Genomic DNA, 25532 nt, shown 5'->3' with positions numbered 1-25532 from the left:
GACTTTGAATTGGCAGAAGGTGAAAGGATCTTTGAGTGCACAGAATCTAATATTAAGAATTTTGTGGCTTGCTTGAGGAAGCTGCTCCCAAACTACTTTACTTATTTGTCAGCAGAAATTAGTATGCAAAGTTCCCTCATCTGAAGGAAATAAAATCTGCTGTACTCAGTTCAGTATATCAGAATGGATGGGCAACCTGTAATCCGAGGGGCACATGTGTGTTGCAAACCTCATTTGGTAGCTTTCAGAGCTTCCATGACTGTTCTTTGGCGGTTAATTCGTATCATGATTTTGCAACTTAATGCTGCGGATTCCTGCCATTTTTAATTGAGAATCATGTGAAAATTGTTGTTATGCTCTAATAATGTTCTTATAAACAGGTAAAATCTGATCTTGCTGAAAACTCCCAATGACTGGGGCTGGAGGAGGGGAATGAAAAATCCCAGTTCTTTATTTTTATGATCATCCTGTTTGTTGTTGCTCTTGGCTACTATAGGTTGTCCACCCAAGATGTTGTTTTCCTGATCAAATATGAGAAGGATAACGTGAGGCCAGGGACAAGAGCCATTTCTTAGAATCTTTGGCCTGGGTCTTTTTATTTGAACACATGGGGTATTAAGCAACAGAACAATAGGAACTGCAGGCATCTGTTTCTCTGTAAGATCTGCTTTCTGCCAATTTCACTCCTTCTCTTCTGATGTTCCAAAGCTCTGGAGTTTGCAGGATCCTCATGACAACTTCCTCAAAGGCACTTTGCACTCCAGCCTTCATTTTAGCACTGGCTTCTGGAAGTAGGAAAAAACAGCAAGAAGTGTCATTTGTCAAATGAAGTACAAGTGTCCAAATTCAGCCTCTTTGAACTCATCATCTTTCAGAGAGGTTGGCCTACAGTCCCTCAATCTTAGAAAAACATTATTCATGGTTAAAAATGATGGGAATTGGACAGTGTTGTTTTGAAGAAACCTTTCCTATTAAGTGGCAGGAGCATCACTCTTAGCTCCTCATCTACATTTAATGAAAAAAAATTGGGATAAAACGTGCTATGGATATACTGTAGTATTACAAATAAGTGTTATGGATCCTGAGCTACAACTCCAAATGCAATGCCAAGAAACTGTTTGAAAAGCGTACAGTTAAGCAGAAAACAGACAATGTAAGACATCAGAGGACATCTGAGGATAGTGGTCTGGAGAGTGGGGAGACAGATGGGGATTTAACAGAGAAGCAATCATTGTAGGAAGACAGCTATGATAATTCTAGGTTAAACAAAAATCAAATGGTGTCTGATAGCACCTTTTCCAACTAACACATTAAAAGGATTAAATTTAGGAGTTGGAAAAGATTATTACCAGATTTATTCAGATAGGACTATTAAATAAAGTATCTTCATCACTAAAATCCTATTATTGTTCAGCAGAAGATAAATATTCCTGCATCTGGGAGGTATTGCAGCAACATTGAGATGATTATATATATATCATCATGTACCTTGAAATGCTATTATTTTGGGGAGGAATCTATAAATCAATACAAGTGTATATTTTAGAGTGATATAAATATCAGGTTGCATATGAAATCTTTCTAGCTTGTTGCTATGCAGCGGCCTTTCCCCATCAGATTTCTCTTGATAAGAAATGCTATACTATCGTTATTCTAAACCAGCATCCATGGAAAACCCAGTTAGGAAAAGCCTGATTTAAAGTTACTTCTTGTGGCAGCATATTTCGGAAGACTACAAAAATATGAATCACCACTACAGCAATAAAGAGGTATAGAAGGCTCTTGTTGCTTCCACCTAGGGATTGTCTGTATGTTTTTAAACTAAATCTTATACCTATAGCCCATCCACTTTTGATATAATTTTAGAAGCATTAGTTTGACCTTGCAAACGACATTTTAAGTGCTTATAAAAGGTGTGGTCTAAAATAAGCACGTTCCTTTTAAATCCTCTCATCTCTTATTTTTCTGGCTGCTAGTTTTTCTTCACCATCTCTGGTGAACCAACGGGAATCTCTTCCCCACTGAAAGGAAGCATGAAGCACAGAAGGAGTGAGAAAATTTTTTCTTCTGTTAAAAATTGAGAAGGCTAGCTGCTGGTACTTGATGCATCTGTCTCAGTATGAATTCCCTAATGGCAAATAACTATTTAAATAAATCAAACTTTTTCCATGAAATTAAGCGTTACATTCCTTTTCCCCCCCTTTATCAACAGATGCTTTGCTATATCAGACCAAAAGGCCCATCTCTTTCAGCCATTCCTACAGAGGCCTACCAAATGCTTCAGGTGACCCCAACAGCGAATTAAGAACTGAAGAGCACCATCCTATTCCCGGGAGACATGGTGTTATTGTTTGAATATATACATGCCTCTCAAGATCAGTACGGTGCTCTCCAGCTCTTATCCTGCTCTTGGGCTCGCCTGAGGCAATTAGAGAGGTGAATTTTATATGAACAGTAAACATTATGTTGCTACTGTTTTATGCTAACTCAAGGATGCAATGAGTGCTTTTAACACAGCGATGGGGAAAATAAAATGTATGTTCATTTATGTTGAGAGACAATGGAATCCAACCCTGTCTCTGACACCAGCTTCTCAGCCTTCCAACAAGGGCAAAAGAGCACAACAGAATCCCACAATATTAGTTGTGGAAGAACAAGGGGCATGTTTGTATTAATTTATTTAACTGGTGTGTGAACTCTTTAATTATGCTGCAGCCTTGCACTTCCTAACTGCTGTGTCCAGAAAATAATGAAGGATGTTGAACTCAACATTTGTTATTTATTAGCCAATTTTCTATACCGTTCTTCCAATTATTGCTTCTCCTTCTCCACTGTCCAGAATGAGAGTGATTGTCCATCAACTAGTCCAGTACTATGGCTCTGCAGGGCCTAGCTATAGGACAACCCTGGAAAGATCTGCCTCCCTCCTCTGTAGAGTTAATTCTCTTCTGTCCTGGGGCTTCCCCAAGTGTTTCACTATTTTAGTGTATCTTTAGAGATGCCCAAATGGGATGTGTAAGAAGGGGAAGGCAAGCCTTGCCTAGAAAAGCCAATCCAAGTCCTGAAGTCAGACCATTCACATGCTGGCTACATTTGTGGATGTTCTCCTAGATGGCTGGGTATTTGCAAAGCCACTGGAAAAAAATGATTTGCCTATAAAGAATGGCTTCATTCACAAATCAGGGCAGAGTCATTAGTATGTGATTTAAACAGAATGGCAAAAGGATGCAGAGTGGCAATGGGGAAATAAACATGCTGATGTTGTTTCATGCCAACTCAAGGATGGACAGACTGTTCTTTAACTGGTGAAAGGTCCTGAAATAGCAATTCTATAGTTCTGAAAAGATATCTAGGGACCATAATCCAGATCTCAGACTTTGCAGGAGTAAATCTGATATCACCTTCCCTCCCACCTAAGCCTTAGCACTGATATCTAGGGCTTAGGTGGGAGGGAAACCTAAGCCCATCCCATCTAGGGGACTTTGGAAAGCTTATAAGGAATAGTGCTTTGAGTAGGCTGGGGAGAAGATCTGCAAAGAAAATGAAATGATGATTTTTGCCATCATTTTACTTCTAGGAAAATCACATACCTATAAAGAGCATGGAGTGTTTCTGTGCAAATAGCAATCCTTCTCTTTTTTCTACTTCACGGTTGGTCTGTAGATGGGGAGAGAAAACTATTAGGTACTTGATAAGGGGAAGGAGATAGATAGGGAAGTAGGGAAATAGGAAGGAAGGACTCTCTTCTAGGTTAACACTGGATCAACAATCAAACAATAAATACCTCTATCAAGGAATTACCAACTCAGACAAACAAAAAGTAAACAATACCCTACTCAAGAACACACCACTAACAGTGACAGGGCCAGCCACTTGTCTATAGAGCAGACCCCGCTCTCTTCCACTGCTAATGATGTTACCTAGTCAGGTAATGAAACATCTGCAAGAAAACAATCGAGAGCACCAAGGACCTCACAGGACTCTCTTCTAAATTGACAAAAGGCTAGTTAGATTATCTTACCAAAGATTCCACTTCTCTAGATTTGACAAGGTTTGATAAATTATAATTACATAGCAATTCCAAACTGCATTGTGTTGGAAAAATAAAAAAGCCTCTCTCTGTGAGTAGATGATAATGATATAAATCAAATATGGTATTTAATGGATGTCTTAACTTAAAGGCTGGTAGGAGAACATAGGAAGACCCATGGGCCACACTGAATGTATAGGCCAGTTACTTTCCATTCTTATCCTTGTAACTGTTATTCTTGAATTTCTATCTAGATTCTTTTGTATTAAAAGGAGTTGGAAATCAACAAAGCCCTGCACAATCATGCATTCTTCAATTCCTCTCTTTACTATATATCTACTGAATACTAACAGAACTGTTATCTCTGTAAAAGCACAGTGATATATGAATGAGTCAACAGAGCCAACAGATTTACAAATTCCTTGTTTTCAAACATAAAAATATATAGATCTGAATTTTGTATTAAGGTTCCAAAATCTCATAAAGGATGGATTTTCCTCTCCCCTATTCTACTTATTGTTCTTTTGAGCCTTCTTTGGCTCTTCACATTTTTTCCAATGGCAAGCTTGAAAATAGTGTATGTGAATGTTCCCCGGCTAAATTGGTGCTGATGTTCAGTTCAACATTCAGTTCTAATGTAGAAATCCTCAAATTCTTTATGTTGGGCCCTCAGTACAAGAGCAGCAGCAGCAGCAGCAACAACAACAACAACAACAAAGATTGGCATGATTTCCTGTCAGTCTGAGCAAGGAAACACACAAAAAATAATTTAAAAAAGATATAAATTTACTGTAGCTTAAAAAACTGATTCCATTCATGTGTGCATAAGATGGCCTCTTGTATTTTTTTATCTCCTGTTCAAAAAACATTAAGTATATTTTATGAACTCCAAAATATTGCTTAGTCAACATCTAATACAATTGCTTTATATAGTCTTCACAAATATTTAACTAGATAATGAAAAAAATAGTTTTTTTCATAGGAAGAAGAGATTATTAAAAAGGGCAAGCCAATCAGCATCACTTATTGCGGTAAAAAGAATATAGGTTTTATGACTGGCTGTCTCTTCAGTCAACCAGTGCCATATAAATTTGCTTTCTTTTTATAATTGGTAGAACACCCAAAGGTGCTTTTTCCAAAAAGCAACTGGACTTTCTTGGTTTTTTATCTTAAGAACTGAAGAAGCTTCCTAGATGAGAAATGAAACATTTTCAAAGAAAAAACCAAGAAAGTCCAATCATCCAGGTCATGGCAACCATGACTTGGATGATTGAGAACCTTCATAGACAATAGGCAGAACAATTTTCCTGAGCACAATCCTATTAAAAAGAATGTAATCTCAAAATATGACAACTGCACGTATACTGATAATCAAATGGACAGTGAAAGAATCTCTGGAGATATGGGTCGTTTATTTATTATTATTTTATTTATTTTATGAGACTTATATACCGCTTTAAGTGCAAGCACTCTCGTAAGTGGTGTACACCAGTAAGCAATGTATATATATATTTACATTGCCCCCAACAATCTGGGTCCTCATTTTACCTACCTCGTAAGGATGGAAGGCTGAGTCAACCTTGAGCCGGTGAGATTTGAACCGCTGACCTGCTGAACACAGTCAGCTAAAGTGGCCTGCAGTACTGCACTCTAACTGCTGCGCCACCTCGGTTTGTCCATTTTCCTTTGGTCTTTCAACATATTTAAGGCTGATCTTTTTCATTTTATATACTGATAATCAATTTTAGTTTTGATGTCATTTTATGAAGAACATGATAGTATAAACATAATTAAAGGAGGTAGAAGGATATGCAAAGATAGGCAGAACAAAAAAAAAGTGAATTAGAAATACAGAAAATATTGGAAGAGAAGCCATACAAGAGATATCCCTCATTTACGGCTGCTTTTCTTACTAGGGGAGGGAATAAACAAAACTCCAGTTGTCTGGTGAAAGCTGAAACCAAAAAAGCAACCCAAAACACAGAGTAACAACAGAGAAGCTGCTGGCTTCAGAAGCAGTTTGAACAGATTGCCCATTACATCAGAGCAGGAGAAAGATGGAGAGGTCTCGTTCAGGATGCTGAGGTATGAAGGCAGCTGATGCCTTTGGCAAAGCGTAGGAGGCAGGCAATAACAGGGAGCAAACACCCTACAGGCTTCTGCACACTGGGACAAGATTCTTGGTAATAGGGAGGGAGGGAAGGAGGAAGGGAAGGAGGGAGGGAAGGAAAGAGGGAAACTAATTAGAGCCAGCCTTTCACTCCTGTTGTTTTACTTATTAACAGGCTCTGTGTTTCAGCTCTAGCAGAGGCTGCACGCTATGTTCATTTGCTATAAGGCATCCTAAAATGTGGGAGCATTTTTAATCTAGGGTATATATAATTTTAATTATTCAGAAGACCATACTCAGATCACATTGCAGGGAAAACTGTTTCTGTTGCAATGATCGCTTTATATTGTACAATTTAATCTACTTCCTGTTTTCCCAATGCATCCCATAGCATACACTTTATCATCATCATCATCATCATCATCATCATCATCAAGTTGGAAGGCTGGAAACTGTCTAATCTCTTCTTAAAAACTTCCAATGTTGGAACATTCACAATTTCTGGAGGCAAGTTGTTCCACTGATTAATTGTTCCAACTGTCAGGAAATATCTCTTTAGTTCTAGGTTGCTTCTTTCTTTGGTTAGTTTCCATCAGTTGCTTCTTGTCTTGCCTTCAGGTGCTTTGGAGAATAGCTTGACTCTCTCTTCTTTGTGGCAACCCCTTGAGATATAGGAACACTGCTATCATGTCACCCTTCATCCTTCTCTTCATACCCAATTCCAGCAACTGTTCTTATATGTTTTAGCCTCTGTATTCTTTCTAGAGTCTCAATACTTTACATTGTGGTGACCAAAACTGGATGCAATATTCCAAGCGTGATCTTACCAAGGCATTGTAAAGTGGTATTAATACTTCAAGTGATCTTGATTCTATTCCTCCGTTAATGCAGCCTAGTACCGTGTTGGCTTTTTTGGGAGCGGCAGCACACTGCTGGCTCATATTTAAGTGATTGTTCACTAGGAATCTGAGATCCCACTCAGTTACTATTATTGAACAAGGTACCACCTATACTATACCTGTGCATTTGGTTTTTCTTGCCTAAATGTAGAACCTTGCTTTTTTCACCATTGAATTTCATTTTGTTAGATAGCGCCCAGTGTTCAAGTCTGTCCAGATCCTTCTGTATCTTAAGCCTGTCTTCTGGAGTGTTGGCAATTCCTGCCAGCTTGATGTCGTCTGCAAATTTGATGAGTTCCCCATCTATTCCCTCATCCAAATCATTTCCTAACAGTCTCTAGCTTTCTGACTTTTGTTCATTCTCTTCAACTTCTGTCTTCATATGTCATGTAGGAAAAGAGCAAAAGTCAATAAGAATCATGGGAGAAAAAAAAACTTTATTCCAGGAAATGCTGAGCATTTATACTATACTACAATCTGAACCAAATGAGAAAACATGTGAGCAACTGAATCTCAGGAATATTAGCAAATATTGAAGAGAAATGGCTAGGTGAATAAGGTCCCTTCAGGAGATCAGTTGCAGAATATGACTACTACAAATATCTAAAGTATATGCCAGCCCCCCTGCATGGGAGGGAGGGCAGCATCTGAACTTCCCAAACTTCCCTTATTTGTGGGAAGTTTGAATGCAAATCTAGAGCCCCCCCCAAAATTCTGTCAGATTGTAATAATTACCATATGAAAGAAAGAAAGAATAAGCAATACATACAGAACAATATTAAACTGCATTAAATTTAAAATAATAATAATAATAATAATAACAATAATAATAATAATAATAATAGCAGCAACAGTGGTGCACAAAGTAGCAACAATGGTGCTTTGGAAGATCTGCAAAAAATATCATTTGCCTGTAAGCAAAAATTGGTGGGATCATAAAATAGAGAAAGTCATAGAAAATGATAAAATTAAACTGCTCTGGGACTTCAGAATTCAAACAGACAAGCACCTGCAACATAACACCACAGACTTAACAATTGTCGATAGAAAGACAAAAAAGTCTGGATAGTGGATGTGGCAGTGCCTGGAGACAGCAGAATAGATGAGAAAGAACTGGAGAAGATAACAAAATACAAAGACCTACAAATAGAAATGGAAAGACTGTGGCAAAAGCAAGCAAGGGTAGTACCAATAGTAATAGGCTCCTTAGGTGCAATCCCAAAACAACTGGAGCACCACTTGGACACCATTGGCATTGACAAATTCGCTATTAGTCAATTGCAAAAGGCGGCCTTACTAGGAACTGCTTCCATCCTGCGACGATATCTGTAATACCATCAAACATCCACATCTGCCTATCCCAGGTCCTGGGTAAGGACTCAACAGGTAGACAAAATGCCAAATCCAGTCTGAACATCTGGCTGACTGTGCGATGATCCATAATAATAAAAAGTTGGAAGAGACCTTGGAGGTCATTGAGTCCAACCTCCTGCTCAGGCAAGTAACCCTATACCATTTCGGACAAATGGCTGTCCAGTTTCTTCGTAAAAACTTCCAGTGTTGGAGCATTCACCGCTTCTGGAGGCAGGTTGTTCCACTGGTTAATTGTTCTAACTGTCAGGAAGTTTCTCCTTAGTTCTAGGTTGCTTCTCTCCTTGATCAGTTTCCATCTGTTGCTTCTCGTCCGGCCTTCAGGCGTTTTGGAGAATAGCTTGACATCCTCTTCTTTGTGGCAGCCCTTGAGATACTGGAACACTGCTATCATGTCCCCCCTCGTCCTTCTCTTCATTAAACTAGACATACCCAATTCCAGCAGCCATTCCTTATATGCTTTAGCCTCCAGTCCCCTAATCATCTTTGTTGCTCTTCTCTGTACTCTTTCTAGAGTCTCAGCATCTTTTTTACATCGCGGTGACCAAAACTGGATGCAGTATTCCAAGTATGGCCTTACCAAGGCATTGTAAAATGGTATTAATACTTCACGTGATCTTGATTCTATCCTTCTGTTAATGTAGCCCAGCACTGTGTAGGCCTTTTTAGCAACTACAGCACACTGCTGGCTCATATTTAGGTGATTGTCCACTAGGACTCCGAGGTCCCTCTCACAGTTACTACTATTGAGCAACTTACCCCCTATAACAGGGCTTTTCAACCTTTTCACCCATTGTACCACTTTTCGGATAAGGCAATATCTGAGTACCAACACTCGCCCAGCAAGGTATCAAAAACTTGACAAAAAAAAGGAAAAAATGAAAAAGTACAGGTAGTCCTTGACTTACAACAATTCACTTTGTGACTGTTTGAAGTTACAAGCGAATTGTGAACATTTTTCACACTTATGACTATTGCAGCATCCCCAGGGTCTTGTGATTTACATTCGGATTGCTTGGCAACTGATTCATACTTATCACGTTCACAGTGTTCCAGGTTCATGTGATCAATGGTGGGATGTGTGGCCAGCTGATCACTCAGGTTGCAGGGTGCCTGTGGGGGGGAATCCGTGGGTCTCTGGTGAGGGGGATACGACTGGGGCGGGTGCCTACCTTCCTTCCCTCCCATTGTCCCTTCCTTCCTTCTTTCCTTTCCTTCACCTCCCTTTGTCCCTTCCTGTTTCCTTCCCTCTCTCCCATTGTCCCTCCCTTCCTTACTTTCCTTCCCCTCCCTTCTTCCTTTCCTTTCCCATTGTTCCTTCTTTCCTTCCGCTCACTTTGTCCCTTTCTCCTTCCCTCCCTTTCCCATTGTCCCTTCCTTCCTTCTTTCCTTCCCCTCCCTTTTTCCCTTCCTCCTTCCCTCCCTTTCCCATTGTCCCTTCTTTCCTTCCTTTCCTTCACCTCCCTTTGTCCCTTCCTCCTTCCCTCCCTTTCCCATTGTCCTTTCCTTCCTTCCTTTTTTCCTTCACCTCCCCTTGTCCCTTCCTCCTTCCCTCCCTCTCTCCCATTGTCCCTTCCTTTCCTTTCCTTCACCTCCCTCTTTATCCCTCCTTCCCTCCCTTCTCTCCCATTGTCCCTTCTTTCCTTCTTTCCTTCACCTCCCCCTTTGTTTCTTCCCTCCTTCTTTCCCATTGTCCCTTCCTCCTTCCCTCCCACTCTCCCTGTCAAGCTTCCACAGGCTCGACATGAACTGGCGGGAGGAGGGGTTGAGGATGACATGCGGGGCAGCAGAGGAGACCAGCGGCCTGCTCCGTTCTACCTGGCAGCATGGGTGCGTCCCGACCAACAGCTGAGCGGCTCCTACTCTTAGCCACCGAACAGCTGATGGGCGGGAGGCCGAAGGAGGGAGCCTAGGGCCAATGGAGTGGCCTGAAGCTGAAAGGCTGTTTCTCAGCCGCTGAACAGCTGATAAATGTGAGGCCTGGAGCACAGCTGAAGGACGCTCATGGGACTGGAAGGCTGCAGCGCTGCAGCTCCCATTGTCCCTTTCTCCCTTCCTTCCTTCGCCCTGTGCTATGTCGCCCAGACCCCAACCTGGTTTTTGCAGGCAGCAACACATCACGGCCCTGCCTGTGCGCGCACAGAGGCAGAGGAGAGCACACCGGCAGGGCGAGGATGTGGCCGGTTCACCTCCTGTTTTCAGGCACGTATGTTACGAACCAGCTACTTCTCCCAGTCATTTTCCCCTTGCATTTTTCCCCTGAAGCAGAGAGTCGGAGAGCAGCGTCACTCTCGCCATTTGGGCCCTCTACTTTTATGTTCTGGGAGCAGCTTGCCATTTAAACGTCCGATAATTAATTGAAGGGGAATCCCGCTGCAAAGGCGCATCTCCCGAAAAAAGAAAGGCGATCAGTCAGCCAAGAGCCCGGCTGTTTCAGACTTTAAGCCTGCCATACAGGTAACAGAGGCCCAAGCAAAGAAGGCGATCCAAGAAAAGGGGAAAAAAAACCTGCTTTCTTTTCCTGCAAAAGTTTACTTTTCCAAAACTGCCCTAAATGAAGAAGTAACTTTCCCCCCCCTCTAATAATTGACTTTTTCCTGGCTTCTCCAGCCTTCCCGGGCAGGAAGAGATCAGCCCCGACCGACTTTTGTTCCCCAAAGGCTAAAGTCGATCACTCACTTGTCTGATCCAAGGGGCGCACGGGCACTCTGAGACCCGCTCCAGGCCCCCACTAAGCCATGGTTCCCGGTTTGTAGAAAAGTTGAGGGGGGGGGGAGAAAGGCAATCAGTCAGCCAAGAGCCTGGCTGTTTCAGACTTTAAGCCTGCGATACAGGCAACGGCGTGCACTTCTCCCAGCCCAGAAGGGGCTATCAGGCTAGCACTTGTTGTGAGAAGAGGGAGGGGAAGGGCGATACGGATCCTGCTGACCTGCATGCACGAGAAGTCAATCCGGTTGCTGCACAATGAGTCCTTGGGGAGGGCGGGGCCTTGCTCTGCACCTGCGCTCTTCGCGCATCCCCTGCAGGGCACATTCGGTAGAGTTTGTGCAGGCTGCCGCCAAGCAGCATTTTCCACAAACAAGTGAGCTGGGAATGAGCAGAGTGGGGGGAGGAAAGCGATGCGGGAGGGAGGAAAGCAACACTGCGTACCACCAGCCAGGTGGTCACGTATCACCAGTGGTATGAGTACCACCGGTTGAAAAGCCCTGCCCTATACTATACCTGTACATTTGGTTTTTCTTGCCTAAATGTAGAATCTTACTTTTTTCACCATTGAATTTTATTTTGTTAGATAGCGCCCAGTGTTCAAGTCTATCCAGGTCCTCCTTTTTCTTAAGCCTGTCTTCTGGAGTGTTGGCTATTCCTGCCAGCTTGGTGTCATCGGCAAAGTTGATGAGTTCCCCATCTATCCCCTCGTCCAAATCATTGATGAAGATGTTGAAGAGCACTGGGCCCAGAACAGAGCCCTGGGACACCCCATTACACACTTCCCTCCATGTAGATGCAGTTCCATTGAGGACCACACGCTGAGTACGGCTGGTCAGCCATCTACGAATCCATCTGGTAGTGATGCTGTCTAACCCACATTTTTCTATCTTATTGAGTAGTAGGTTGTGATCTACTTTATCAAATGCCTTACTGAAGTCCAAGTAAATTATATCCACAGCATTCCTCTGATCCACTAATTTTGTCACTTGGTCAAAGAATGCAATAAGGTTTGTCTGGCATGATCTGTTTTTGACAAACCCATGTTGGCTTTTAGTAATGACTTTGTTTGCCTCTAGGTGTTCGCTGATTCGTTGTTTGATTATCTTTTCCAGAATCTTCCCAGGTATTGAGATCAGGCTGATAGATCTGTAATTTCCTGGATCCATTTTTTCCCCTTTTTTGAAGATGGGAACTACATCAGCTCTTTTCCAGTCCTCTGGTAGTTCCCCAGTGCTCCCCTTTCCCTGTAGTTCTTTTCTTGGCCCCTATTATGCCACACAAATATACTAATAACTCACCTCATCAATTTTGTTGCCCACCAACATCTTCACAACATTTTTCTTGGTATAGATCTCTAGCTCCTGTAGCCAGCTTTCCAGGCCCAGAAATGTCTCTCTTCTGGTAACATCATAAACTGCATAATGGCATAAACCAAACAGATGCCTTGTGTTTACATAGAACATTTTTAGTAAGCCCAAAAAAGAGCAATGGTTGATTCACTTCTAATCAGATAACATAAAGTGATTGGGCTGGATAGAACCACATCTGGTTCTACTTCGGTTTATGAGCAATCTTGGACTATGTTCCAATCATTTCTAACAATTAACCATCCTTAATGAGTTAGTAGGTTCATAATATCTGGAGGGATTTAGACAAGAGGAAGGCTGTTGTGATATTCCATGCAAAAGTCAGCCTATATGACGTACATAAAAGGGGTAAGCATTCCAAGGCCTCCCAAACATTTTAGCCTTCAAGTGCCATCAACTATCCAACATGTCTAATGGCAAGGGAGGATAATAACTCTGGCTGAAAACATTTGAAGGTCACCAGATTTATTGTCTGCTGTTCTTGGACTAAAACACAGATACAGTAGGGCAAAAAAGTATTTAGTTAGCTACCAATTGTGCAAGTTCTCCCACTTAAAAAGATGAGAGAGGCCTGTAATTGTCATCATAGGTAGACCTCAACTATGAGAGACAAAATGAGAAAACAAATCCAGACAATCACATTGTCTGATTTGGAAAGAATTTATTTGCAAATTATGGTGGAAAATAAGTATTTGGTCAATATCAAAAGTTCATCTCAATACTTTGTTATATATCCTTTGTTGGCAATGACAGAGGTCAAACGTTTTCTGTAAGTCTTCACAAGGTTGGCACACACTGTTGCTGGTATGTTGGCCCATTCCTCCATGCAGATCTCCCCTAGAGCAGTGATGTTTTGGGGCTGTCGCTGGGCAACACGGACTTTCAACTCCCTCCAAAGGTTTTCTATGGGGTTGAGATCTGGCTAGGCCACTCCAGGACCTTGAAATGCTTCTTACGAAGCCACTCCTTTGTTGCCCGGGTGGTGTGTTTGAGATCATTGTCATGCTGAAAGACCCAGCCATGTTTCATCTTCAATGCCCTTGCTGATGGAAGGAGGTTTGCACTCAAAATCTCACAATACATGGCTCCATTCATTCTTTCCTGTACACGGATCAGTCGTCCTGGTCCCTTTGCAGAGAAACAGCCCCAAAGCATGATGTTGCCACCCCCATGCTTCACAGTAGGTATGGTGATCTTTGGATGCAACTCAGCATTCTCTCTTCTCCAAACACGAGTTGTGTTCCTACCAAACAGTTCTACTTTGGTTTCATCTGACCATATGACATTCTCCCAATCCTCTTCTGGATCATCCAAATGCTCTCTAGCAAACTTCAGACGGGCCCGGACATGTACTGGCTTTAGCAGGGGACAAGTCTGGCACTGCAGGATCTGAGTTCCTGGCGGCGTAGTGTGTTATTAATGGTTGCCTTTGTTACGTTGCTCCCAGCTCTCTGCAGGTCATTCACTAGGTTCCCCCCGTGTGGTTCTGGGATTTTTGCTCACCATTCTTGTGATCATGTTGACCCCACGGGGTGAGATCTTGCGTGGAGCCCCAGATTGAGGGAGATTATCAGTGGTCTTCTATGTCTCCTATTTTCTAATTATTGCTCCTACAGTTGATTTCTTCACACCAACCTGGTTGCCTATTGCAGATTCAGTCTTCCCAGCCTGGTGCAGGTCTACAATTTTGTTTCTGGTGTCCTTCGACAGCTCTTTGGTCTTCACCATAGTGGAGTTTGGAGCGTGACTGTTTGAGGTTGTGGACAGGTGTCCTTTATACTGATGACAAGTTCAAACAGGTGCCGTTAATACAGGTAATGAGTGGAGGACAGAGGAGCCTCTTAAAGAAGTTACAGATCTGTAAGAGCCAGAAATCTTGTTTGTAGGTGACCAAATACTTATTTTCCACCATAATTTGCAAATAAATTCTTTCCAAATCAGACAATGTGATTGTCTGGATTTGTTTTCTCGGTTTGTCTCTCATAGCTGAGGTCTACCTATGATGACAATTACAGGCCTCTCTCATCTTTTTAAGTGGGAGAACTTGCACAATTGGTGGCTGACTAAATACTTTTTTGTCCCACTGTATATCCACAAAGAGAAAAAATCTCAAAATTCTCCCTAAATTCAGGAAGAAAATGGAAGATCCTGTCTTCATTTAGCTGAGTGATGAGGGCACATGCCTCCTACAACTTTGTCCCATCTATGCCAGTCCTCCTTCAAATATTGCCCTGGCCATCAAGAGAGAGTCTACCTTTGCTTGGCAGCCATCTGTACTAGAAAGTTATTCTGCATTATCTTTCCCCCCTTATTGAAGGTGGGGAAAGCAGCAGTTTGTAGATTACTATAGCACAAGTTAAGTATACCACATGTTGAAACCAGCTTTTCTTCTCAGAATGCAATAGTGAAATATGGGACTGTGTGAAGGCACTTCTGCTTCAATTCAATTTCTTGAGCATTCAAAGCGCCGTATTTTATATCTGCACAAAGGTACTCTTCTCCATGGTGTATGCAATGGAATTGTAATTATTGCACCAAATAGGGTTTTGGATTATGAAGGGCATATTCTATTGCATGTAATTGGGGCCAAGCCATAAGGAGATCATCCCCACATGACAAAATCACTTTGGGAACATAGCAAAAAATTCTGAAGAGGATGGGGATATTATGGCCATGTTAAAATACTCTTCCGAGTATTTGGATCAAAGCTTGAAAGGCTCACGTGCTTTAATCTACATCTGCATCAATAGAAACATCTTATAAATCAAACTAAGGGGTCTTTGGCTTTCATATATGAAGTATTTTTAAGTAACATGAAACTCTTCTGAAGGAACAAACACTGCCAACAAACAAGTCAGTAGCATAGGAGCAAATGCCATCAATTTTAATTCTGAGGCTGTTTATGCCAGTTACCCTGAGAGGAATAGGTACTTCCATTTACTTCTGCCCTTAATATGTTTGGCTTCAGTGAGATTGATTATGTTCGTGCTATAACTACTACCTACCTAAAATTATACCTTGAGCACCTCGATAATAGCTTGGAGTCAATGTTCGAAATCTTTCCTGCCCTGCTGTGTCCTGCAAAACGAAAACAAGGTTGTTGTTGTTGTTGTTGTTGTTTTTAAAAAAGGGTAATTTAAAACTCTGTAGCATGATATTTTTTAAAAAGTTAAAATTTGCAAAAAGTAAAACTACCTTCAGGGTTGTTAACAGATGTGTTCAAGGTTGGGAGGCTCTAAAGCTAAAATCTAAAGTTGTAATCTGCCATCATGAGCTCTAGGATTTTATTATAAAACAAAATTTTTCCAGGTCTGACAATGTAGCACATTTACAAGAAGAAAATATATTATTTATACATATATATACACATATACATATGCATACACACACACACATATATATACATACACATATATATGTGTGTGTATGTGTGTGTATGTATTCGCATTTTTAGCATAATTAGGGATCTCATATACACACACACATATATGAGGTCCCTAATTATGCTAAAAATGCGAATCCTGGGTAAATCCATATCATAGAAATAAAATAGTCCGAGCACCAGGATAATATTAAAACAAAAACTATTTAATATATATATATTCTGAGGTTTTTGCGGGTATTTGTATGTAGGTCTTTGGTTATTCGGGTTTTCTCCCACGTCAAATTGGACGACGTTTCGATGAAGTCCCATTCGTCATCTTCAGGCTGGTATTTACGGCTTCTTGCTTCATCGGTGTGGGTTTGGGTTTGCTTTTTGCGTGGATGTGTGGTGGTGACCCACATCGATGATGAGGCATGACCACAAACCAGAAGCCAAACCACAGCTGCATCATTAGCCACTTTAAACCCCTCCAATCCATACATGAAGCAAATTGACACCCACCATGAAGATGAGGCACGACCACGAACGCGAAGCCAAACAACAGTAATACAGCTCACCATCTCAAATCCCCTTGCAACTCAGACTAACCCGAGCACAACAAAGCCCCCACCCAAACAGAACACTCCCCCATCCAATCAGAGCACAGTGAACCCCCATCCAATCAGAGCACAGCCAAGCCCCTAACCAATCAGAACACACCTCCACCTAATCAGAACACAGTCAAGCTCCCATCCAATCAGTTCATACCCCCACTAGCAGTTAAAAGGAAGAAACAGCTACGATCACACATTGCTCCTAGAAGCAAGAAGTCAAAAACACCAGCCTGAAGATGACAAATGGGACTTCATTGAAACGTCGCCAAGACACTTCCAATTTGACGCGGGAGAAAACCCGAATAACCAAAGACCTACACACACACACACACACACACACACACACACGTAGGTCTTTGGTTATTCGGGTTTTCTCCCGCGTAAAATTGGAAGTGTCTTGGTGATGTTTCAACAAAGTCTCATTCGTTTTTACTGGCAGTTAAACCGAAAACACCAGCCTGAAGATGACGAATGGGACTTTGTCGAAACGTCACCAAGACACTTCCAATTTTACGCGGGAGAAAACCCGAACAACCAAAGACCTACAAACACCCGCGAAAACCTATATATATATATATATATATATATATATATATATATATATATATATATATTGTTTTCTGAGGTTTTCGCGGGTGTTTGTATGTAGGTCTTTGGTTGTTCGGGTTTTCTCCCGCGTAAAATTGGAAGTGTCTTGGCGACGTTTCGACGAAGTCCCATTCGTCATCTTCAGGCTGGTGTTTTCAGCTTCGTGCTTCGAGCAGCAATGTGTGGTCTTAGCTGTTTCTTCCTTTTAACTGCCAGTGGGGGTATGAACTGATTGGGTGGGAGCTTGGCTGTGTTCTGATTGGGTGGAGGTGTGTTCTGATTGGTTAGGGGCGTGGCTGTGCTCTGATTGGCTGGGGGGTTGGCTGTGCTCTGATTGGCTGGGGGGTTGGCTGTGCTCTGATTGGCTGGGGGAGTGTGTCTGTTTGGTTGTGCTCAGGTTAGTCTGAGTTGCAGAGGGGTTTAAGATTTTGGGCTGCCTTGCTATTTTTTGGCTTCGCGTTTGTGGTCGTGCCTCATTTTCATGGAGGGTGTCAGTTTGCTTCATGTATGGATTGGAGGGCTTTAAAGTGGCTAATGATGCAGCTCTGGTCTGGCTTCTGGTTTGTGGTCGTGCCTCATCATCGGTGTGGCTTTGGGTTTGCGTTTTGCGTGGATGTGTGGTGGTGACATGGTCCATGGAAACAGAAGCTAACAACCAACTTCCCTTCCTGGATGTCTTAGTCTACAAGAAATCCAATGGCTCCCTAGGACAAACCATCTACCAGAAGAAAACACACACAAACCGCTATCTGCACGCTCTCTCACACCACCACCCAGCACAGATCAACTCTGTAGCCAAGACACTCATCTCCAGAACAAAACGCTTAGCTGACGAACAACACCTAAAAACCGAACTACACACTCTCACCAATGTACTAACATCCAATGGATTCCATAGAAATAAGATTACAAACCTAATCCAAAAAGAAACCCCCACTAAAATCCAAGACAAAGAACAAGAAAACGGCAAAGCCCTCCTCCCATACATAAAAGGCACCACAGACAGAATCAGTAAGATCCTCCATAAACACAACATCAAAACAGCATTCTGCACAAACAGAAAAATATCCACCATCCTTAGAAACCCCAAAGATAAAATTGAATTAGAAAATCAAGGAGTATACGAAATCCCATGCACCACTTGTCCCACCACATACATCGGACAAACCAACAGAAGAATAAGTGCACGCATTGAAGAACATAAGAACTCAGTCAAAAAAGAGGAACCAACATCTTCCCTGGTCCAACACCTTAAAGCCACAGGACATGAAATTGACTTTAAAAATACCAGAACCATTGCCAAAAGTGAACATTTTAATAACAGAATAATCAGAGAAGCCATCGAGATAGAAAAACGCCCACACAGCATGAACAAGCGAGATGATACCTCCCGCCTACCAGCCATTTGGAAACCCGCCCTTATTGACAAACGACTCCCTAACACAAAAAATGATACCAGACCCACACTCACAAAAACCACACAGGATGTCACCACCACACATCCACGCAAAACGCAAACCCAAAGCCACACCGATGATGAGGCACGACCACAAACCAGAAGCCAGACCAGAGCTGCATCATTAGCCACTTCAAAGCCCTCCAATCCATACACGAAGCAAACTGACACCCTCCATGAAAATGAGGCACGACCACAAACGCGAAGCCAAAAAATAGCAAGGCAGCCCAAAATCTTAAACCCCTCTGCAACTCAGACTAACCTGAGCACAACCAAACATAACACTCCCCCAGCCAATCAGAGCACAACCAACCCCCCAGCCAATCAGAGCACAGCCAACCCCCCAGCCAATCAGAGCACAGCCACGCCCCTAACCAATCAGAACACACCTCCACCCAATCAGAACACAGCCAAGCTCCCACCCAATCAGTTCATACCCCCACTGGCAGTTAAAAGGAAGAAACAGCTAAGACCACACATTGCTGCTCGAAGCACGAAGCTGAAAACACCAGCCTGAAGATGACGAATGGGACTTCGTCGAAACGTCGCCAAGACACTTCCAATTTTACGCGGGAGAAAACCCGAACAACCAAAGATAGATAGATATATATATATATATATATATATATATATATATATATATATAGTAAGATTGCATATGATATTTCCCCCTGCATATTTTCTTCAGTTCCAAACGTGAATGTGGGCAGCTATGAAATTGATACAGCAGCCTATGTATCAGGAAAGTCACGCTCCTGGCTTCAAGATTTGCATCTGATGCCAGGGGGCAGAATTGAGGACTGCCCACAATTTGTTCTGCACATACAGACACATTTGTATACATAAAGTTTCCGTTCCCCCTTTGAGTTCTCAAAGTTTCAAAGCCTTAGACTCCTCTCAACACCTCAGTCAAACGCTCCAAAGTCCTGATTTTTACAGAATTCTATGGCCACTGAGTCTACAAGAAAGATGCTAGGATTACCAAGTGGATTTTATAGCTGTCCCAACTTCTTTTTGCAAGACTTAGTAGCGATAGAGTTGTACACTGAAAGGACTCTATGGTCACAGAGCCTTGCAAGAAATTTGCAGCAACTGTGTCGTAGGGAAAGAGCAGCAGAGTCAGTTATGTAAGACGGATTATTTAAGTAACCTAAACTCATACGTGTGCACACATCTTCAACAGCCATCAAGTATTGAGTACTGAGAAGCATAGAAAAATCCAGGATTTTGAGTAATTAGAAAAACAATCAAAGAGGGAAAAAGTCTTAATGGAAAAATTATAATAGTAATTATACAGATTCTTTATTTTTCAAAAGCTGAATTTGCACAATATCAATAGGCCACTATTGATTTTAAAAACCTATCAATCTCCCACTCGAGGCAGAGGTCAAGTATGAAAAGATGTTATATGTACATGAGTGAGTCACTGCAGTACCAGAAGTTAAGATCAGATAAAAATCCACTGTTGCTTCTATTTGAAGATATAACTATCTGGAGGCTTCTAGGTGAAAGTGCAGATCTGGTTACGGATTGGGGGAAAATTCTATTGCCACTCACAAGGCAGCAAATATCACGGCCCAAATGGTTTAGTGTCTCCTTGGTCTGAGAGGGGCAACTGTGCTCTCACTGAATTCCAGCTCACCTGCCTTCCAGCTCCTACTTTCCTTCCTTAGCATCCTGGTATGTCAGTATCAGTTGCTTTGAAGGGGAAAGATACAAACTTGGTAGAACCAAACCAATTTATTTTTGAGAGGAAAGAGATTTTTGATGTGAATCTGGGTGCAGAATAAGACAGTTAAGCCCTACAGTCTGGCGATTTTTTGCTCACCTACAGAGCCAAAGGGCAACATTGATTGGCTGGTACTTCCCTGCATGTAGATATGCTCCAGCCTTGTAGTGTTCCAATTTCTGAAAATGTCTGAAAAGACCAGAAAAGTTCAGAATAACAGAAAGTGCATTCTGAATTGGAATCTGAAGGATATGAGGGTGGGCAAACTGGTAATCTCTATGCATGTTATGCAACTCTAATGACAGTTTCAGAAATATGTATTCTTATCATAGATTGAAAGAATGTTGCTCCTTCCTTCCTTGTCCTGCCCCTCCCCTCCCCTCCCCTCTTTAGAAATACATTATTTTCCTGGATTGGAAAGGGAGACTATGCTGCTTACCCATATTGCTAGCTGAAGGGGAAAATTCCCAGCCACCATCTTCTTCACTTTAAAGTCAACACCTGATAATCAAACAGATAAACACAGGATTAGCAAAATACACCAAGCCATCTGTCCCTAACATGGCACCTGAGAGCAACCCTAAGCCCACTTTCCAGTTGCTTGACAATAATAGAGTCAATGATCTAACAGTAATAGAGCAAACAAATAGAAAGTAATGCAGCATTAGGCATAACCTGCAGTTTTAGCAAGATCCCCAGTTCTCACCAATATCTATTCTTAGAAAAAGACAATTGGAAAACTGCAGTCCTTGTTTGCTTCATTTAGTTAATAATTTTAAGATAAATATCTTTTTCTAAGACTGCTTCTGGAGCTCACATAGAACCTGGAGGCCATCCTAAAAAATAAAAAGGACTGATGCTACTACTGCTTTGTTTGGAAGCATGCCCTTTTGTTGAATGGATGATTTGTGATTGGCCACATCTACCAGAGGTATTATTTTGTAAGAATAATACATTCTCAAAGTTCCACATTGTTCATTGGCTCAACAAGGCTGGGAACCCCTTGGCTAAACCATCAATGTTAGTTTACAGAAAAACATGGCAAATCAAACCAAATAAAATTATACTGTGGCTTGATGATGATATATAGATCCTGCCAGAGAAATAATGAAGAATCAGAACAGCAATCTAAGCATGTCTGGAAAGCAGCAGGTTAGAGAAGACTGGTGCAGGGCATTTTAGATCAGTTTTTGGAAGTGTGAGTAGGAAATTCTTATCTAATTTGCCAAACCAGACTATGGATTAAATGCAATTAAAGAAGAGTAGCATAAACATATTTTGTTACTATACTTTGTTCAAATTTATTCACCCAAATCCTGCTCTCTATATTATCCCAACTTGGATGTTATTTCTGAAAAATCTATGGTTAATTTCTTTTCAGCCACTAAACACAGATTATAGGTAGTCCAGGGTCATATGCTTTAATGGTTATAAAACATCAAACACATGTTTGACCCAATTTATGTCTCTTTATGTCCCTGCCGTAGTCATTAAGTGAATCACCATTGTGCTGCAAATGATAAATTCAGTCACATGACTAGAGAGGGGACTGACCGTGGGAACTTCAAATTTGAGTTGTAAGTCTCCTTTTTGGGTTGGCTGTACCTTCAGACGGTCACTAAGCAATCTATCATAGATCAAGTATTACCTGTACATTGACATCACAAGCTAATTTAAAGAACTGGTTAATCAACAAAAAACACTGCCTCCCAATTATTTACAGTTGTACAATAAATCTTGGATACAAATTTCAATTTTTGGAATTGTAGCTATTTCAGGTTTGGACAATGTAGCGTGCATTAAAACTTGGTTAAAAGGCCAAGTATGAGGAATGATAAAATTGTGTGTGTGTTTGTGTGTCTTTAAGTAATCTGTTTATTTTGCCACGGGTAGGCAACCTTGGCTCTTTTATGACTCCTGGACTTCAACTCCCAGAATTCCTGAGCCAGCCAGTCCACGAGTCATAAAAAAGCCAAGGGTTGCCTACCCCTGATCTTGGCTATCAAAATGGGAGGCTGCAATAATCACGCTTCTGATTCCCTCCCCTCTTTTTCTCATATATAAACAGGCAGCATTGCTCACCAATAGTTGGACTGAGGTATGGCTCAAATGTATCTTCAGCAAATCTCAGCAAAAGGCTACAGGAACAGACAAAAGAGGGAAAATAATAATAAAACACAAGGAACACCTATCTGCCTTTTTCTCTGGAACAAAGTTCTCCACTGCCTTCCCGTGCTGTGACCCTGCCCATGCACCTGGATTTCCCCACTGCGCTGTCTCCAATCAACAATATCTTCAGAGTGGGCAGAGATGCAGTGTCCTTTCGTGCCATGGTGAGCTTTATTACCAGATGCACAGGGAATTTAGCAGAACGAAAACAAGGATGCCATCCCAACATCCAAGCCAAGAAAGCTAGGAAGAGGAAAAAGAGAAGTCAAAGGATAATTCACCATCACTTAGTTCCCCATCTCTTCTTCCAACAGAAAGAATTAGGGTCCAGGAAGACAAAACTGGAGTTTAAGAAGACATATTTGCAAATTTAAAAGTTATAGCTTTGAAGAACAGGACAAAGAAGGTAAAGGTAAAGGAGTCCCTGCAGATCTTATTCTGCTAGTGATTGCTGACTGTACGGGGTGGTGCTCATCTCTGTTTTAAGGGCCGTTGAACCAGGGATGTCTGAAGACATTTCCACGGTCATGTAGCCATTATCACATCATGGAGCATCCGTCCCACCAAAGTGGTATCTATGCATCTGCTTGCATTTGCATGCTTTCGAACTACTGGGTTGGCAGCACGAGGCGAAGGACAGAAGCTTATCTCACTGCACGATGTTTGGGTCTTGAACCTGGGCTGTCGGCTTTTGCAGCCGACAAGCCCAGCCCCTTGACCACTGAATCATTATGTTATCCCCCCCCAAAATGAAGAGAAATCAAAATCTATGACAATATTTAAATGAACTAAGGATTAAGACTCTTAGAAACAGAAAAAAAAAAACTTTGGTTGATCAAGGTTAAAATAAGATTGCTAATTCTGGCAAGCCTTTATGAACTTTCTGCTGACATCAAGACTGAAAAGATGATTCTTATGGATTTGTTTGTGGATAAGAGCTTGAATATGGGAAGTATATTTGTAACCTCAGAGGGGTAGGAAGAATCACTAAATTTGTTTATAATTCTTGCAATGAAGGTTGGAAATCACATCTTTATATATATTTCTTTTCTCCTTCATTATTAAATTCTTTTCTCTTTTTTGCATTAATTATTCTCTTTTATTTACATTTAAATTGTATTATAATCAAAATTCTTAACAAAAATTATATATACACACACACACATATGTACATACACACACAGGTAATCCTCAATTTACAACCATTCATTTGGTGACCTTTCAAAGTTACAACAGCACTGAAAAAAAATGACATATGACAGTTTTTCACACTTATGACCATTGCAGCATTCACATAATCGCATGATCAGAATTCAGGTGCTTTACAACTGGCATGTATTTATGACAATTACACTGTACTGGGCTCATGTGATTACCATTTCTAATCTTTCCAGTCAGCTTCTGACAAGCAAAGTCAATGGGGAAGCCAGACTCGCTTAATGACCTCATGATCCACTTAATTACAATTATTTGTTTAACAATGATGGCATAAGTCAGTGTTTCCCAAACTTGACAATTTTAAGGCATGTGGACTTCAACTCCCAGAATTCCACTGGCTGTGGAATTCTGGGAGTTGAAGTCCACATGCCTTAAAATTGTCAAGTTTGGGAAACACTGGCATAAGTCATAAAATGGGGCAAAACTCACCAAAGGAAATGTTGCACTTAACTGTGGTTATTAAGTTGAGAACTCACTCTGTATGTGTGAATGTGAATCTGTTTTGCAGGAATTATGAGAAATTGTTCCTTGAGGATATGTTTGGAGTAACCAATTTATAAAAATAAATCAAACTTTGAGTATTGCCTCTTATTTTGCAAAGAAAAAAAATTCATTCAATACTGAGAAACATACTCTATGCATGTTGAAAGAGTCTACTTATAAACCATGATTGTTTGAACTCAGCTATTTGCAATGTACTGAAGAAACCATAGTTAAGCAAACTAATGGGATATTGTGAACACAGCTATTATTTTTCACACTAATCTACACAAAGAGTACTACAAAGATAAAATGAAAGAGTAGGAAGAACCATACAGGTCATTTTCAGTTCCTGGAGGAAAGAAAGGAAATAAATGTAAGAAAGAAATACATTTTTAGGAAGCAAGTTCCCCTGAAAGCAAATAACTTCCACTGCAGCTAAAATTAATCAAGTTAAACCAGTGGTTCTCAACCTGTGGGTCGGGACCCCATTTGGGGTCGAACGACCATTTCACGGGTCGCCAAACAAGGCTGTCCGCCATTTTTTCCCCTTTTCTTTGGCCACACCCTTGGCACCTGGTGATGTATAAGTGGTTAGGGGTCACCACAACATGGGGAACTGTATTATGGGGTCGCGGCATTAGAAAGGTTGAGAACCACTGAGTTAAACAGCTGTGACACATAAAACTATATACCAACCAAGTATAGTCCAGCCTAATGCCTCATGTGAACACTGGCTGTGGGATTAGTTTATGTTCATTTTACTGTGCACATTCAGAAAATTGGGTTAAGTGAAAAATGTAAACCTGCTGAATTTTGTGTACCATATTTACATATAATTGGAACACCCCATAATTTTGCAATGGCCCTTTTAAAAATGAGAATAGGTTGAACATAGTCTGTCGAGTAAAACCAAGAATGGGTGGAGTTTCTAAATAAATTATCTTGACCTTAGGGGAAAACTTAATGTGGAACAAGGGTCTCTTTCACCTAGTGTGAGATGTCACTTCTCTGGTACAAGAGAAGCATCTGACAAAACATTTGAACTTTTGCTTTAGCAGCCCTGATTACCTTTACGCACCGGGAACTAGAGTTTCCCTCCAAAATCGATCCCAAGCACCTGTAGCATTAAATGGTAAACATAACAACAAATGAATCTGAGCGTGCAACATACACATAGGCAAAGTGCGCGAGTCTCTACCCAGACAGGTAGTATTTCACGATGGGCCCTTGAACTTGTGCTCTAATTCGGAAGAGAGCCGACCCTAAATATGTAATTTGGTGCGAAAGAAAGCCTCCCCCGCCCCCTCCCGGTTCCAGACATAAAAGACCACACGGTCCCTTTAGGACGCCCAAGCTCGTCTAGCCCCTAAGGCGCACGATCTTAAATCCGCGCCATTCCCTCCTGGCCGGTTTGGGAGTTGCTGG

The 25532-nt window shown here is 41.4% G+C and overlaps 1 protein-coding gene across 4 annotated transcripts; it reads right to left on the bottom strand.

Annotated features, from left to right (window-relative positions):
- Positions 1–505: 505 nt before the first annotated feature.
- Positions 506–25405, bottom strand: LOC120319505 (ras-related protein Rab-18-B-like). 4 transcript variants are annotated; one of them, XM_039368423.1, is made up of 8 exons: positions 25186–25340; positions 22493–22649; positions 22320–22375; positions 20677–20738; positions 15492–15564; positions 12418–12533; positions 3591–3657; positions 506–785 (listed from the first exon to the last, which is right to left on the bottom strand). In XM_039368423.1, the coding sequence occupies exons 1-8, from the start codon at positions 25280–25282 to the stop codon at positions 616–618; spliced, it is 798 nt and encodes a 265-aa protein (XP_039224357.1). In that variant the 5' UTR covers positions 25283–25340; the 3' UTR covers positions 506–615. The 4 variants fall into 4 exon arrangements, with proteins under 4 accessions (XP_039224357.1, XP_039224358.1, XP_039224359.1 ...); XM_039368424.1 differs by having other exon boundaries at positions 507–785; positions 25279–25405; XM_039368425.1 differs by having other exon boundaries at positions 508–785; positions 25176–25340.
- Between the last annotated feature and the right edge of the window lie 127 nt (positions 25406–25532).

This window comes from Crotalus tigris, unplaced genomic scaffold (genome assembly GCF_016545835.1).
Source record: "Crotalus tigris isolate CLP2741 ecotype Arizona unplaced genomic scaffold, ASM1654583v1 scf7180000020776.491700, whole genome shotgun sequence".
NCBI lineage: Eukaryota > Metazoa > Chordata > Lepidosauria > Squamata > Viperidae > Crotalus > Crotalus tigris.
Note: the sequence above shows the minus strand (reverse complement) of the source record. Positions and strands in the feature narration are given on the sequence as shown.

Coding starts and splice junctions, on each gene's coding strand:
- LOC120319505 (XM_039368423.1), bottom strand. CDS start 25,282: ATGTGTATGTTGCACGCTCAGATTCATTTGTTGTTATGTTTACCATTT. Junction 22,650..25,185: donor GAGGGAAACTCTAGTTCCCG/GTGCGTAAAGGT, acceptor TCCTCTTCCTAG/CTTTCTTGGCTTGGATGTTG. Junction 786..3,590: donor ACACTCCATGCTCTTTATAG/GTATGTGATTTT, acceptor TCCTACTTCCAG/AAGCCAGTGCTAAAATGAAG.